General features: G+C 55.6%; 2 protein-coding genes across 5 annotated transcripts; one reads left to right on the top strand and one right to left on the bottom strand.

Moving 5' to 3' along the window:
* Positions 1-1,089: 1,089 nt before the first annotated feature.
* TMEM253 (transmembrane protein 253) lies at positions 1,090-5,476 on the bottom strand. 2 transcript variants are annotated; one of them, XM_032621371.1, is made up of 8 exons: positions 5,403-5,476; positions 3,716-3,809; positions 3,453-3,596; positions 3,011-3,121; positions 2,865-2,921; positions 2,322-2,432; positions 2,060-2,206; positions 1,187-1,710 (listed from the first exon to the last, which is right to left on the bottom strand). In XM_032621371.1, the coding sequence occupies exons 3-8, from the start codon at positions 3,558-3,560 to the stop codon at positions 1,630-1,632; spliced, it is 615 nt and encodes a 204-aa protein (XP_032477262.1). In that variant the 5' UTR covers positions 3,561-3,596; positions 3,716-3,809; positions 5,403-5,476; the 3' UTR covers positions 1,187-1,629. The 2 variants fall into 2 exon arrangements, with proteins under 2 accessions (XP_032477263.1, XP_032477262.1); XM_032621372.1 differs by lacking the exons at positions 2,322-2,432; positions 5,403-5,476 and having other exon boundaries at positions 1,090-1,710; positions 3,716-4,107.
* Positions 5,477-5,939: 463 nt separating this feature from the next.
* ZNF219 (zinc finger protein 219) lies at positions 5,940-14,537 on the top strand. Of its 3 annotated transcripts, none has more exons than XM_032621368.1 (5): positions 5,940-6,307; positions 10,976-11,067; positions 11,361-12,768; positions 13,056-13,187; positions 13,450-14,537. In XM_032621368.1, exons 2-5 carry the CDS (start codon positions 11,062-11,064, stop codon positions 14,052-14,054), a joined length of 2,151 nt encoding a protein of 716 aa, XP_032477259.1. In that variant the 5' UTR covers positions 5,940-6,307; positions 10,976-11,061; the 3' UTR covers positions 14,055-14,537. The 3 variants fall into 3 exon arrangements, with proteins under 3 accessions (XP_032477259.1, XP_032477261.1, XP_032477260.1); XM_032621370.1 differs by lacking the exon at positions 5,940-6,307 and having other exon boundaries at positions 7,992-11,067; positions 11,361-12,513; positions 12,583-12,768; positions 13,450-14,518; XM_032621369.1 differs by lacking the exon at positions 5,940-6,307 and having other exon boundaries at positions 7,992-11,067.
* Positions 14,538-14,678: the final 141 nt, after the last annotated feature.

Here is a 14,678-nt window from a genome sequence, read left to right as displayed (position 1 = left end):
GGGAGGCCCAGATCTTGTTTTCACCATTCCAGAGCCTAATCCCAGAACTGTCCCCACCCACTAATAGTCACACAATCTTGTCATAGGGCGACTATTACCCAAGGTGTCGCAAACAGAAAGGAGCTGCCGCTGGCGCCACTGCAATGTCAGGGCAACGCAGCCAGGCTGCGCTCTTTCCTCACTGGTGCCTGGGCTTGGCTAAGCCCGGAGAAGCAGCATTCTCTAGGGAAAGAAGCCTTCTCAAGTGGGAACAAAAATGAGTGTGAGGCGCACACCCATCCTGGGCACTATGTGAATTTGGGGTGAGTTCTCTTAGTACTGCAGCTCTGGTCAACTTCTAGTTTTTCTAGCCGCTAGTAAGCTGTCGGGCTGGTGCTACAGGGTGCCCCCGTTTTCCTGGGCTTTTCTCAAGCCCACCTGAGCCTGCCATCCTTGCACACTTGCAAAGATCATAAACGGTGGGGTTTGAGCAAAACCAGAACTTCAGCAACCGCCCCGCAGCTGGTATCAAAGGTGGGCTGGGCTGCCGAGAGGCTGAGCCTGCGCAGTCCCGCTCCCACCTTGGAGAGAAAGGGTGGCGGCAACGCGGGCTCCTTACACCGGCGTGCTCGCAAGAGGCGGGAAACCTTAGGTCGGGTCGCCGTGTCCCTCCCTCTTCCTGACCAGTCCACCCGTCTGCCCAGCCAGTCCGTCCTCCTCAGGCGCGTAGGCCCCGGGGGAGGGGGATGAGCAGTGCTCTGGGCTTCTGACTCATCATCTCCAACCCCTTTCTCGCGCGCGCTCCAAGTCTCAGGACTTTGCACCTGGGCACTGTGGGAGGGGGCACGGCGACAGCATCTGGGAAACCCTAGCTCTGCCGACGGCCAGCCCTCAGCCCCTGCCCGTCTCCGAAGCTGCCGGATGTAGGAATGTAGACCCACAATCAGCTCCCCGTTACCGAGGTTGGGGTGGTTGCGCCCCCGCGCAGCATAGCCCGTCCGGCTCCTCCCTGCACGCTGGGCCAGTGGTCGCGTCCGAAAAAACTCTCAGCTAAGCCCCGACTTCCAGGGTTTCGCGTCACTTAGCCGATGCACAGCGCCCCTACCGCGGAGGGAAGGTTCTTTATTTCCCAGCGGGCCACAGGGTAGCTGGGCATCCTGGGATTTGTAGTCTCCGCTAGAGTAGAAAGGAACCGGATCGAAGCGAGAGAACGAAAGCACCAGTTGTGAATTGATTTCAGAGAGTGGGCGTGTACGGGTTTTTAGTGGATGGGATTGTGAAAGGTGGAAATCTTGGAAACAGTGAGATGAGGCATATGTGAAGCAGGATGGGGAGGCAGTGGGGAAGGAGGGTGAGGATAGAAGGGAGAAAATGGGTCTCGCTGAAAGTTGGTTTAAGGATATCCTGCAGGCGGGCAGATTTTCAGGGCGGTGAGGTGGTTTAAAACTCGGTCTAGGTATTGCTTTCCGCAGCAGGGGAGGAAAAAGAAAGGGGCCTAGTGTGAGTGAAGATTGAAGGCACTCCACCAGACTTCAAGTAGGTCTCAGGGGACTCCATCTAGTTTGAGTTCGGTGGGATGGGGTGCAGGAGGGTCTGGAGAATGCTCCCGCCGGGTAGGAAAGCAACACCTGTCTGCTTCCTCTTGCCAGCTCACTCATTTGTTCTGTTTGCTCTGCTAGCCACCGTGGGACCAGTCTCCAAATCAGGAACTTCCTCTAATTCTGAGAGACCCTGAAAACCAGACAGGTGTGAAGCAAGCAAACTATAAGGGTGAGAAATGAGGAATCCCAGACAGATGCAGCTTCCTCCTCTCGCATTTTTTTTTCTCGTGTTCCCATAGCCCTTCCAATATTTATGCAGATTTCTAATGCTCTCCCACATTTTTAGCCCCATTTAGATACCCGATTCACTCTTACCCACCACTAGGGGAGAAATGTCCAAAGCCAGAAAACCAACCAGTTTCAGTTTAGGACCCCTTCCTCTCCGGGCTGCCCCATTGTTTTCCCTTAAGTACCATCGACCAGGATAGCCAGTGAAAAAATGAACTGCTAGCTAGCTGCTTCCTCCCTGCCCTCAGTACCTCCTGCAGCTCCTGGTAGTGCAGATTCTGGCTCCAGCAGCATCCTGGCTTCCTCTGGCTCAGCAGGAACAGGGAGTATGCTGAGACCAGCACTCCGCCTAGGGTGAAGGCCTCAGCACTGAGCTCCAGCACCAGCAAGCCGGCTAGCTGTAGGTAGATAGGGCTGAGGGTGTGCTGCAGGGGACCCTGCACCTATTTGCCCCTGCCCTTTCCCCTCCTCTGGCTTCCTCATCCCCCCACATTCTCCTTTATTCACTTGTACCTGGGAGGGGACAGTTGGGGCAGACATCAAGGCTGTCTTCACCACTTCGACCGCCAACGTGATGAAGCCCAAGATCAGATTGAAGGTGTTGAATAGCATCATGGCGTGCACCTGCCAGTGAGTTAATTCAGCCCTGCCCAGCCTAGGGGACTCACTGCAACCCCAAGCCCCACCTGTAGCCTAGCTGAAAACAAAACTCAGCTCCTGGGCTTCCCTGGTGGCGCAGTGGTTGAGAGTCCGCCTGCCGATGCAGGGGACACGGGTTTGTGCCCCTGTCCTGCGCATCCGGAGCCTGTGCTCCACAACGGGGGAGGCCACAACAGTGAGAGGCCCGCGTAACCCAAAAAAAAAAAAAAAAAACAGCTCCTATTCTTCCACCTCCAAACGGGACCATCAGCCCTCTAACTTTCTTGTTTCCCTCCTCAGTCTTTTAGACCAGTCACGGGCAGATAACTAACACAGTTAGAAATCCACTTCCTGGGCTGAGGTGTGTGTGTGTTTTAGGGGGTGGGAGAATAGTACTGCATTCTCTTCCCCTCTCACCTTCCAGAGACGGGGTGCTCTGCGCAGCTCAAGGGTTACAATCCCAGTGAGGAGACCCTGAATGAGAAAGGCAAGTGGTGAGCTCTGGCCCATTAGGGAGGGGCCCCCAGGACCTTCTTTCCACCCTCCCGTATGGTAGTTCTTACCAGTACGCCATGCCCAAGTGGCAGTGCTGTGGCCATGTGACAAGCAGAGTTCAGGCAGGCAACTGAGATAGCAAAGGGCACCACAGCCACTGCCAGCCATAGCTGGCTCACCTGGAGGCCGGGTGCAGGGTAGTTGAAGGAGAACTGTTAGGGATTCCCTTCCTTCCTCCCAAGTGGTGGAGAGTAGTCAACCAAGAGCCATAAAAGAAGGGGATATCATTTAATTTTTTCTGCCTCATGTCATAGTTCAGTTACTTAACTATGTGTTTTCCCCACATGATGGAAGCTACTTGGAGATTAAGGGTCTTGCATTGTTTATTCTGTTTCCTCCACCCTCCTCCCACTCAGAGCCTAGCACAGTTTCAGACAGATGATAGGTGCTCACTAAACATGGGTGGAATTGAACTGGGGTACAAGTTGGGGTGGGGCAGCCTGGCCTCACCGCCAGCACCAAGAGGTGCCCACTCCGCCTGTGCCTGGCCCAGTGCTGTAGCTTTTCCAGACGAAGGCTGGGTCTGTCTTGCTCTCGCTGACCAGCTCTCTCCTCCATGGCTCCCTTGACCACTAGAGCTCAGTGCTTCCTAGCCTGGGAAAAATTCATTATGGCACCTATCAGGAGACAGGACATACAGCAACATCTCTTTCAGCTGCCCCTCTGCCTGCTTCCAATATCCAGGGAGTTGAGGCTCAGGGCCTCACACTTACCTAGTCTGAAGCAGCTGCTCCAAAGGGATGGGTCCCAGCTGGCCCTGGAGCTCCTGGTAGGGCCTGGTAGCTCAGAGAGGAAGACAAAGTTGTCCTGGCAGAGACAGGCTATCAGGGCTGGGGTGTGGTGGGGCAAAGGTCCCTATGAGGGCCTCAGGATCCAGGGAGTGGTGCTGGGTAGACATCAGCCTCAGTTCACTCCACAAGACACCAGCCCTAACTCATTCTGTTCCTGTTTCCTACTGACCCCATCTCTGCCCATCCTGGGTTCCTCTTCTGATCACTCACCTCATTCACTCACCTTATACATGGACACTACCACCCTGGGCCCCAATTTCTCCCCCATTTCCATCTAACCTTTCTCCTTTTTTTAGGGGGCTTCCTCCTCAAATTACTTGCTGTTCCCTAGGGAAATCCCACATTACTCTCTGAATTAGTCCCATCATTACTGCTTGAAGATTTGTCCCAAGACCAGCCAAGACCTGGCTTCCTGTCTCTCACTTTCTGGACAGTTTCTCCTCTCTCATTCCTTTCTTGAAGGATTTACTCTGGATCGGACACTGACTAAGTGGATGGAGAGCTCTATTTATAGTAGGGATTGCTTTTGACTCAGTGATAACCTGCAGCTAGACATGTATAGAAGATGGTCCTTAAATGGTCAGTCTCGGGAAGAACACTATTGCAACAATTAATATTTTTGAGGGACGGAAGTTGCCTTGCAGCCAGGCAAGCTCTGCCACTTTCCGAGCTGTGTGGCCTTGGATACATTATTCTACCAATTTGAACCTCTGTTGAAACTGAGTGATTAAAAGGGGGATAATAATATGACTGTGAAGGGTTGTTGACTCAGGTTAGGTGCATAATAACCATTAATGGTGCTGATGAGGTCATACTGATGTACCTCATATACTACAGGGCTTATTCAGAAGCTAAGCTGGGGTCATTTATTCATACAATAAGCAGAATCACGTGAGCCCAAATATATATTCTGTACATCAAAAATAGGAAAAGTCCATGTTGGTGCAAAGCCTGAGGTCTGGGGGCAATGAGACCTATGTTCAAAGCCCAGATCTACCTGGGTGACCTTGGGCAAGGTACTTAATCTCGCTGTTTCCTTATCAACAAAGGGAATACCAATCTCAAGAGATTGCCTTAAGTATTAAAAGAGAAAATGCATATGAACCAACTCAGTCCAGCACCTGGCACATACATGTTCAATAAATGTTAGTGGCTATTATTATAATTGATGACAGAAGACGACTGAGCCAGAAGACCCCCAGGAGTTAGTACCAGGAGGCAGGGTCCTGGGAGGCAAGTGGCCTTTGTAAGCCACTTCTGCCCTGCTCAGTGCTCGGCCAACACTCCCTGGAACACTGTGCCCACTCTTCTTTCCTGGGTAGTGGAAATCACATTTAAAGGGACCCTGAGAGCTGTTGTGTATCTACCCTCTCCTCGATCCTTATGTACATTAATTTTATTTTGTGGCAATGGCCTGATAGAATGTGAGATGTTGGGCTGAGTATCCCTGAGCTGGTAGGCCAGTGGAAAGCGACTCTTTTAGCCTCATTTCCCTTACCTGTAAATGCAGACCAATTATATTTCACAGTGTTATTAGAAAGATTATATACTATTAAATATGTGAACAGGCATTCGGTAAATATTGATTAAATCTAAGTATCCTACTTACAAGTATCCCTGTCTGGATTACAATCTCTTCCAGAGAGGGTACTACATTCCCCTCATGTGTTCATCCCCCACGGCGCTGAGCATTGGTGCCTGGTACTTAGTAAACACTCAGTAAATATTTGTTGTATTGAAGAGCCATTAAAGTGACTTAAGGAATGAAAAAATAGAATTCGAGAGGAAGGAGCAGGAATTGTTTATCAAGAAGAGAAAGGACCGGAGAGTAACTTTAATAATGTTTCTTATACGGCAGACATTAACTATCTCTATAATCGCCCCTCCTCCTCCCCCAAAAGAGAGACAGAAATTGTAAGGGAGAGGCTTTGAGATAAAACCCCAGGAAGAACTTCCCGAGTCTGTGCATGTTGGGGCAGAAAGAGCGGCAGAGCCAGCTCCTTCCCTGGTATGTCCGGGTTTAGGGTGGGAGGGGCAGTCCGCTTGGAGGCTGGGGGAAGGACGAGATGACCTTTCAAAATCTCTTCCAGTCTCCTGTTGGAATCATCCGTGCGCCCCACCCCCGCTCCCTCCCTCCTTCCCTCCGACAGCGCCCCCAGTCTCCAAACGGCCCGCACCCCGCCCCTGGCGGCCGCCTCTCGCGGCTCCCGGGGTCCCCAGCTCCCTGTCCCCGGAGCCAGAGCCCCGCTCCCGCTCTCGCTCCCGCGCGGCTCCCAGCCCCGCCGCGCCGCCCCCCGCATGCTAATGGCCGGGCCGCCTCCCGCCGCACACAATGCGGGCCAGGGCCGGGGGCGGGGGACCGGGGAGGGGGCGGGGGCCGGGCCGGGGGCGGGGGGGCCGGGGCCCGGCGCATCTCCCCCGGCCCCACGTAACGCTGACGCCCGCGCCGCCGGCCCGCCGCCCGCCGCCGCCGCCGCCGCCGCCGCCCGCTCCGCCGCCGCCCGCCCGGGGCTCGTGAGTAGCCGCTCCCCCCACTCCCGGCCCCCCCTCCGCCACCCGGCCCCCGCCCCCGGCCCCCGCCCCCCCCCCGGAGGGGGGGGCCGTTACGCGCTCCCGGCTCGGAGCAGGTGCAGGGGGCGGGGGCGGGGGAGGGGCGCCGGCTCGGCCCCAAGCAAACTTCGCCCAGAGCTCCTGGGGGGGCGGGGTGGGGGCGGCGGCCACGGAAGCCTGGAGAGCTAGGGGGGCATCGAGGGAGGGGGGGCAGGTGGGGGAGCGGGGAAAGCGGACACCAAAGGGGAAAGGCCAGCGGGGGCGGGGGGGCGGGCGTCTTTGTAGGGGCCCGAAGGCAGGGCGCGAGGGGCCTGGGGGTGCGGGGCGGCAGAGCTGGGAACCAGAGTGGATGAGCGCCCCCCGGCCCAGGTAGGGCTGATGGAGGAGGGGGAAGGGACCCAAACTCTCTGGGAGCGGGGGGTGGGGGAGGGGAGAGGATGGGGGGTGCTTCCCTCTCTGCGTCCCAAACAAAGTGTCACAAAGAGCTCGGCCGGCGGCAGCGGCGGAGGCGGCTGCAACTCAGCTTTTGTTCTCCCGGCCCGGGTAGCTGAGCCCTGGCCTCCCAGTTTCCCAACCCTGTCCCCCATCATCCTTCTGGTTTATCTTCCCCGGGAGGGGTCTGGGGTGCTGCTGGAGGAACCTCTTGCACAGGATGAAATGTCTTGCCCTACTTGCCAATCTACTTCTGGGAGGGAGATTTTCCCAGAGGCTCTCCTACCCACTCCCCACCCCCTAATCTGAGAACTGAGGTTCATATGGGTGCCAAGACTCTGACCTTTCTAGGGTCAGCTCCAGCTAAAGGGGCTTAGGGCTGGCTACATGCCCCCTCCCCCAAATCCAGGTGTTCCAGAACTTTCAGAAGAGGGGTCAAGTTGGGACATGCCCCTGGGATAAGATTCTCCATGGTGGGGTGGCAGTAGGTGAGCAGGTGTACCTTCCTCTCACCTCATGCTGTACATTTGAAACCCATGACTGAGGTCTGTAACCCAACTCAGGGCAGTGAGGATGGAGGGAAGGAGTCTTTCCCAAGAACTCAATCTAAAAGGTGGGCAAGCTATGCTGTGGGGTCAGTTTGGGGGAGCCACCTGAGCAATGAGGTTCAGAGGGCCATGGAGAGGAGACCATAAAAGTGAACTACTGGCATGTCTGTGTGATAAAGGTGGTCTTGACTCTAGACCACCTAAGGAGTTCCCTTTCCTTTTAACTCCATCTAGTGCAGTGTTAATCGATTGTTAGGGGACTTGGAAGGTGTAAGGATTCTCAGAGGGAAAAACATCAAGTACAATATTAGAAATGACCAGAGGCAGAGACCTAGTCACAAATATACTTCAAGTCCTGAACACTTGCCCCTTACACTTTGACCCTAAAAACTTTTGAACCACAAAGCTTGAGGGACAATCTTCATGGTCCTCCAGTCAGCAGATGCTTCTATGTACTTGTCCCAGTTGTTTCTAAGAGTCTTCTCACCAACCCTTCCATCCTTCCCTACTCAGTAAGGTTTGATGGTCCACACCAGCTCTCCTAGCACATAAAAAGAATTGGCCTGTTGCTTTTGAAAGATTTTGGATCCCTATCCCTGGCCCTGCATCCCTATAGAACCCAAATAAGGGTAAGATAACCCTTGATTCCCAGTGGGGGTAGAAAGTAGGTCAGTGCTACTGTCTGGCTAAGTCTCATGGATGGTGTTTAGGCCTGACTATAGAAATTGGCCTGACTATAGAAAACTCTTGACTATTGCCCACAGGCAATACATGCATAATCTAGGTCCCAAGTCAGTTCATAAAATCTGGGGCTCTGTCAGTGCTTTCTCCTATTGAGAAAAACTCATGGGATCAGGTTCTTGGGACCCCATTTGGTGAGGAGATGATTCAGGAGATCTTGACTGGGCCTAGGAGGGTCTCAGTGGTTTTGTTGATTTGAGGCCACCCTCTGGGGAAACTTTCCCTTCTTGGGAATTCAGCTTCAATTTGGGCCTTCTTGTATATCACTGGATTTCCATCCTGGAAACTGCTATGTGCAAAGCAGGTTTTTTGTTTTTGTTTTGTTTTGGGGGAGGAAGCTTTTGCCCAATTCCTACTCTACTTGCCTTGGGTATGAGGTCAGCCTCCCGTGAGGTATTTTGTTTACTATCCCATAGGCAGTTTTAGGGGCCCTAGAATCTTCTCAGAATCAGAGTATGTGCCCATAGGTTAGTCAGCTATGACCATGCAGTATTCCCAGCCTCCCCCCTCCTCCCCCACCATCTGCTTCCTCTGAATATACCAGATTGGCTGTACACCAGGATGTTCCGGGAATCCCCAGGAGAGCAACAGAATGTGATGGACCCAAATACGATGCCTCAGTAACTCATTCCAGGATGTACAAACTGTAACTGTCAGAACACTCCTTATAGCTAATTAAAATTCTTCTCGTTACATCTATTTTCTATTATATCTGTCTATTTTCAGTGACATCCAAAAGGCCAAAATAATCCCTCTGGTACCACTATTTTTTTCCCCCCTCTATGGTTTCCAGATAGGAATTTTTACAAATCCTCTGGCTTTTCTCAGTGCCTTATCTGTGGTGCTAAAATGGCAAATGTGGCCCCTCTAGTACTTCATTGCTCTATGGTACGGAGGTGGCCAAAGTGGCTCCTCTGGTAGCCCACTGCACTCTCCATGGTACTGAAGGAATGACCATTTGTTTCAGCATCTCTCTGGGGTCCAGAAGAATCCTGTGACTCAGAACCACAAAACTTTTGAACTGGAAGGGACCATCAGTATAAATTAGTCCAACCCTCTTATTTTACAGATGAGTAAACCAGGAGGTTAAGTGATTTACTGAGGATTGCAGGGGCTATTAATGGTCTGACTGGGCCCACAGTAGTCTTGCACCCCTCAGTCGTACTCTAATTCACCTTTCATTATACTACTCAGCGAACTTGGCTAGGCTCTTGGTCTCAGTAAAGGGGCTTATTTGGAGGATCCAGAAAGTGAGGGTGGATGCCTTAATTTGGAGCTACAGAAATACAGATATTAAAAGTGGTGCTGGAGGTTGTTTACTGGTCCTTGGACAAAGACATTTTGTTAATTAATCTCTTAATAAAATTCCCATAACACAGATTCCAAATGTAACAGGTACCTGCCCCTTCATAGAGTCTTATCCTATCTACTAAATGTCAAAAATTAAAGAAGCCTTGGATCTCCAGAGCCTTTTCTCGTTGCAGGGCTGACTCCTGGCTCAGTTCTCTTTTATTAAAGATCCTTAAGCAAAGTAATGCTGAGTCCTTTTCTTTCTCAGTAACCGATTTCAGTTTCACAATGCCTATTGTAAGGAAGTTCTTTATATCTCAAATATTCTTTGTCTCAGGCAATTAAAAAAAAAAAAAGGTTAGGCCCACATTTGTCTAGCCTTGACCAGATACAATTCTGTATATAAGTAAGAAAGATAGACTGGATGATTTCTGGTCCATTCTCCTAGGCCTATTTCCATGAATCTTAATTCTGGGGTTGCTTCTAAGTCCTAATGCTAACCTCCTCTGCAGCTTAGAATCAGGAGATTCCGCCCCCCACCCCCCCACCCCGCACTGGCCACCAAGTCCTCTTCCTCTCACTGCTCTTCATCCTCAGAACTGGAGCTCTGTACATCCCAGGCCCAGAGAATTTTAGCCTGGAGAACTTTAACCCTTTCCAGCTCAGAGTATGTGCTGAGCCCCTATCTGTGCAGATGGCCCAGCCCCGCCCCCCCGTCCCTCACTCCAGCCTCTTGAGCTCAGAGCCTGTGTAATCCTCCTCTTGTGTGAGGGAGCCTCTCCCCTGCAGAGAGGAGGAAAGCCTGCTTTGGAACAGCCCTGGACAAAGGGGCTGAGATGCCCCATCAAACTGCAGGCTCCAAGGTTTGAAACAAGGGGATGAATCCTATCCGGTATTTGCAGTTTTTAACCCCTTCCCAAAGCCAGCAGCGCCCCTTAACTTCCACTCCTCCCCCAACTCTCTTCATTCCCTCTCCCTCTGGCTCTCTCCCCCTTCATGCCCCTCCCCCTCTGTCTGTCTCCAGACTCTCTGCTGCTGGGAGGTGTTTCTCTCCCATGCATGAATGAGTCTCTGTAATGAATGGAAATGAATGGATCAGGAATCCAGGCGGAGGGAGGAAGAAAGAGGGGGAAAGACAGAAAGACAGGGTAAAGGCAGAAGGAAGAACTATGGAGCCTGGAAGAATGTTTGGCTGGCTGGTCAGTTAGCGGTCTGAGAGCAACTGGTCCCACTTGGATAACTGGGGAGCATGGCAAGCCCACCCCATTTGCTCTTCAAGCTGCACAGCCCAACCTAAATGAGAGAAGGGTATACTGTGATGGTCTTCTCCACCACGAGGGTGGAGAGGAAGTTGGGGGGGGGGGCGACTTGGTGGTGGTAGTGGTTGTTCTGGACAAGGCATTTAATATGAATAATTTGGGGGAAGAAATCTGGGTTATCAGGGAGACTTGTGGACAAATAAAGAAGTACAAGTTTTGAAGACAGCAGCCCCCTCCTGTCTCAGGATGGAAGGAAGGAGAAGCGATAGGTTTCAGAGTGCTAAGAGTCTGGAAGGGTGACTCTTCCCACTGCTGAAAATCAGGGCTCACCTCTTCCTCCAAATCTGTCTCTCTTGCTTTAGCTCTTCAGCACCTGTTGCCTTCACTAGCAGCTTTTCCTCCTCCTCTTCCCTGCACTCCTCAGAACCAAAGAATGTGAAGGGGGTCCATGGAGGTGAGTGAAGCTCTGGCCTGAACCTATGAGTACCTGCAACTATACTTCCTCCCCTCCCTACCTCTCTTTCTCTCTCTGTCTGGCCTCCCATTATCAGAAGTTGTTTTCGTGGCCCTAACAGCTCAATTCCCATTCATCCCCCAGCCTCCCCAAGGTGAGTGGGAGGGGCACCCGGTGTTCATGGTTCAGGCCCTGACCCACCCTTCCTCGGGTTCCTCTGGCTCTCCATGCCCTTGCTTTCCCCATAGCCCTCCCTTCTCCACCTTTTGCTCTACTCACATCTTTCTCCACAGGGCTCACGTCCCCGCGCCCTGGGCGGCCACCTAGCGCCGTCGCCACCGGCCTTCGACGGCGAACTAGATCTGCAGCGCTACTCCAACGGGCCAGGCGTAAGCGCCGGGTCTCCGGGGATGGGAGCAGTGGGCTGGTCTGAGAGTCGCACAGGCGAACGGCGCTTCCCCTGCCCTGTATGCGGGAAGCGCTTCCGCTTCAACTCTATCCTGGCTTTGCACCTACGGGCGCACCCAGGCGCCCAGGCCTTCCAGTGCCCGCACTGCGGCCACCGTGCTGCGCAGCGGGCCCTGCTGCGCTCGCACCTGCGCACGCACCAGCCTGAGCGCCCGCGAAGCCCCGCCGCGCGCCTGTTGCTGGAGTTGGAGGAGCGCGCGCTACTGCGGGAAGCGCGGCTGGGGAGACCCCGGAGCTCAGGGGGCCTGCAGGCCACCCCGGCCACTGAGGGCCTGGCGCGGTCCCAGGCTTCTTCGTCGTCCGCCTTCCGTTGCCCCTTCTGCAAAGGCAAGTTTCGCACCGCGGCGGAGCGCGAACGCCACCTGCACATTCTGCACAGGCCCTGGAAGTGCGGCCTGTGCAGTTTCGGCTCCAGCCAGGAGGAGGAGCTGCTGCACCACAGCCTGACGGCCCACGGAGCTCCTGAGCGCCCCCTGGCGGCAACCTCGGCTGCACCCCAGCCTCAGCCTCCACCCCAGCCTGAACCCAGATCCGTCCCTGAGCCCGAGCCGGAGCCTGAACGTGAGGCAACCCCCGTCTCCGCGCCTGCTGCTCCCGAGGAGCCCCCCGCGCCTCCGGAGTTCCGCTGTCAAGTGTGTGGCCAGAGCTTTACGCAGTCCTGGTTTCTCAAGGGCCACATGCGCAAGCATAAGGCCTCCTTCGATCATGCATGTCCTGTTTGTGGCCGCTGCTTCAAGGAGCCCTGGTTCCTTAAGAACCACATGAAGGTGCACGCCAGCAAGCTGGGCCCACTGCGTGCCCCGGGGCCTGGTTCTGGGCCTGCCCGGGCCCCCCAGCCTCCTGATCTGGGCCTGCTGGCCTATGAGCCTCTGGGCCCCGCGCTCCTCTTGGCCCCGGCGCCCACCCCGGCTGAGCGCCGTGAGCCTCCGAGCCTCCTGGGATACCTGAGTCTGCGAGCCGGCGAGGCCCGGCCCAATGGTGAGGGCGCTGAGCCTGGGGCTGGCCGCAGCTTTGGAGGCTTCCGCCCACTGCCCTCTGCTCTCCCAGGCCGGGCTCGCCGGCACCGCGCGGAGGAGCCAGACGAGGAAGAGGAGGTGGTGGAGGCAGAGGAAGAGACCTGGGCCCGGAGCAGGGCGGTGGGCCCTCTGGCTTCACTGCCCCCACGCCCAGGCGAGGGCCCAGGGAACTCTGCGACTGCTGCGGGGGCCCCGGCGAGGTCCAGCGCCACGCAGGGTACGTAAGGGTCTCCTTTCTCTGAGGATTTCGGCATCCTGGGCGCACTCTGACGCCACCACTGCCCTCCTGTCCCCTCCTTTTTAAAAGCCTCCCCTGGAGGCTTTACAACCTTTTGAGGGTACATGTCCACTCACAGCAAATCAGACCTCTCAGGTTCCTGCAAACATTCTGTTTCCTTCCGGGTTGGGAGGGGAAGCAATCCTGTGGGTGGGTATGGGGACACATGGCCCTAATAGGGTTAGGGCAAAGGGTCCTTCTGACTTCTTTTAATGTGTGTATTGCAGAAGAGAATGGGCTCTTAGTTGGAGGGGCCCGGCCTGAAGGGGGCCGGGGGACCAGCGGCAAGGACTGCCCCTTTTGTGGAAAATCATTCCGCTCAGCGCATCACCTCAAAGTGCACCTGCGAGTGCACACAGGTGAGGGGGGCAGCCTCCGGGGTGGGGAGGGGACTGGAGGGCAGGAAGGGGGGTGAGAGGGCTACGGGAAACGCCGGGAGATGACATTCGGCAGCCTTCGGATTGTCCAGATGAGATCGTTAGGAAACGCCTCTTAATTAAACGAGAGGGGTGGGAGAGGCGCGGTTTTCCTCCTGGCCGGGAGGTCTGTACGCGGAGTGAATTGCGGGTTAGGGATGGCAGTGATTGTGACTTGGGCCCTATCGCACCCCCCGCCCTCCAGGAGAGCGCCCCTACAAGTGTCCGCACTGCGACTACGCGGGCACCCAGTCCGGGTCGCTCAAGTATCACCTGCAGCGCCACCACCGGGAGCAGAAGAGCGGGGCAGGCCCCGGGCCTCCTCCAGAGCCGCCACCCCCTTCCCAGCGGGGTGCAACCCAGTCGTCGGGAGCCAAACCGGCTGCGCAGCCTGCGACCTGGGTGGAGGGCACAGCGAGCTCCCGGCCTCCCTCGAGCGGCGCCGCGTCGGGGTCTCGTCGGAAGCCCGCCAGCCCCGGGAGGACCCTGCGCAACGGGCGAGGCGGTGAGGCCGAACCCCTCGACCTGTCCCTGCGGGCAGGGCCGGGAGGCGAGGCTGGGCCGGGGGGTGCCCTCCACCGATGCCTCTTCTGTCCCTTCGCCACTGGAGCCCCCGAGCTCATGGCCTTGCACCTGCAAGTGCACCACAGCCGCAGGGCTCGGGGCCGAAGGCCTCCCCAAGCCGATGCATCCCCGCCCTATGCCCGAGCACCGTCCGGAGAGACCCCTCCCAGTCCTCCGCAGGAAGGGGAAGAGGGCCCCGGGCTGTTGCGTTCAGGAGAGCCTGGGCTGGGGGCACAAGAAAGGTAGGGAGCCCTCTTACGGGCTATTAGCTTAGTGAGTTTACCCCGCAGGAGCGGGGCTGCGCTAGAGGTAGTTGGGTAGAGCAGCCAGCAGGGGGCAGCGTGGGACCCATATCCCAGCCCCGGGCGGACCAGAGGTGGAGGGGGCAGAGGGCGTTAGGAGGGTGGGTGGGCGATACCCACCCAGCCCAAGAGAGAGTCACAGTGCCTTAGAAGTGGCAGGGGTGAGGATCAAAGAACGGGGTCCCAGGGCTGGCAGGAGTGTTCCTGGTGAGGGGCAGCTTTGCCAGTCTTTGCTGGTCCATAGGCGTGAGAGTTTATTTTTGTACAATGGGTGGGGGTGGGGGCACTGTACCCTTCTAGCCCCTCCAGGGGCCCTGTAGACGTTGCTATTTTTGGTACGATTTCTGTCATCCCTGTCGCAGAGTTGTGTCCCCAATAAACAGGTGTCTTGAGGCACAGGGCACTGTGTCTGCCTGCCTATGTCCTGTCCTCCTTGGGCCACTGTGTCCAGAAAATAGTCATCTCTTCAGGCACTTTTTATCACCCAAAGACCTTGGTAAGAAACTTGGGCTTTACCTGCAGGCTTTGGCTTAAGTAGCTCAGGGGTGGGGCCCAGGAACTAGCATTT

Source organism: Phocoena sinus, chromosome 2 (assembly GCF_008692025.1).
Source record: "Phocoena sinus isolate mPhoSin1 chromosome 2, mPhoSin1.pri, whole genome shotgun sequence".
In the NCBI taxonomy this organism is placed as follows: domain Eukaryota; kingdom Metazoa; phylum Chordata; class Mammalia; order Artiodactyla; family Phocoenidae; genus Phocoena; species Phocoena sinus.
Note: the sequence above shows the minus strand (reverse complement) of the source record. Positions and strands in the feature narration are given on the sequence as shown.

Bases quoted from the DNA above. Each gene is read 5' to 3' on its own strand.
- TMEM253 (XM_032621371.1), bottom strand. From the start codon at position 3,560: ATGGAGGAGAGAGCTGGTCAGCGAGAGCAAGACAGACCCAGCCTTCGT. The intron at 3,122-3,452 runs GTGAGGCCAGGC...CCCGGCCTCCAG, and splicing joins GGCACCTCTTGGTGCTGGCG to GTGAGCCAGCTATGGCTGGC. The intron at 2,207-2,321 runs GTACAAGTGAAT...ATCTACCTACAG, and splicing joins CCCCAACTGTCCCCTCCCAG to CTAGCCGGCTTGCTGGTGCT.
- ZNF219 (XM_032621368.1), top strand. The intron at 12,769-13,055 runs GTACGTAAGGGT...TGTGTATTGCAG, and splicing joins GAGGTCCAGCGCCACGCAGG to AAGAGAATGGGCTCTTAGTT. The intron at 13,188-13,449 runs GTGAGGGGGGCA...CCCGCCCTCCAG, and splicing joins GCACCTGCGAGTGCACACAG to GAGAGCGCCCCTACAAGTGT.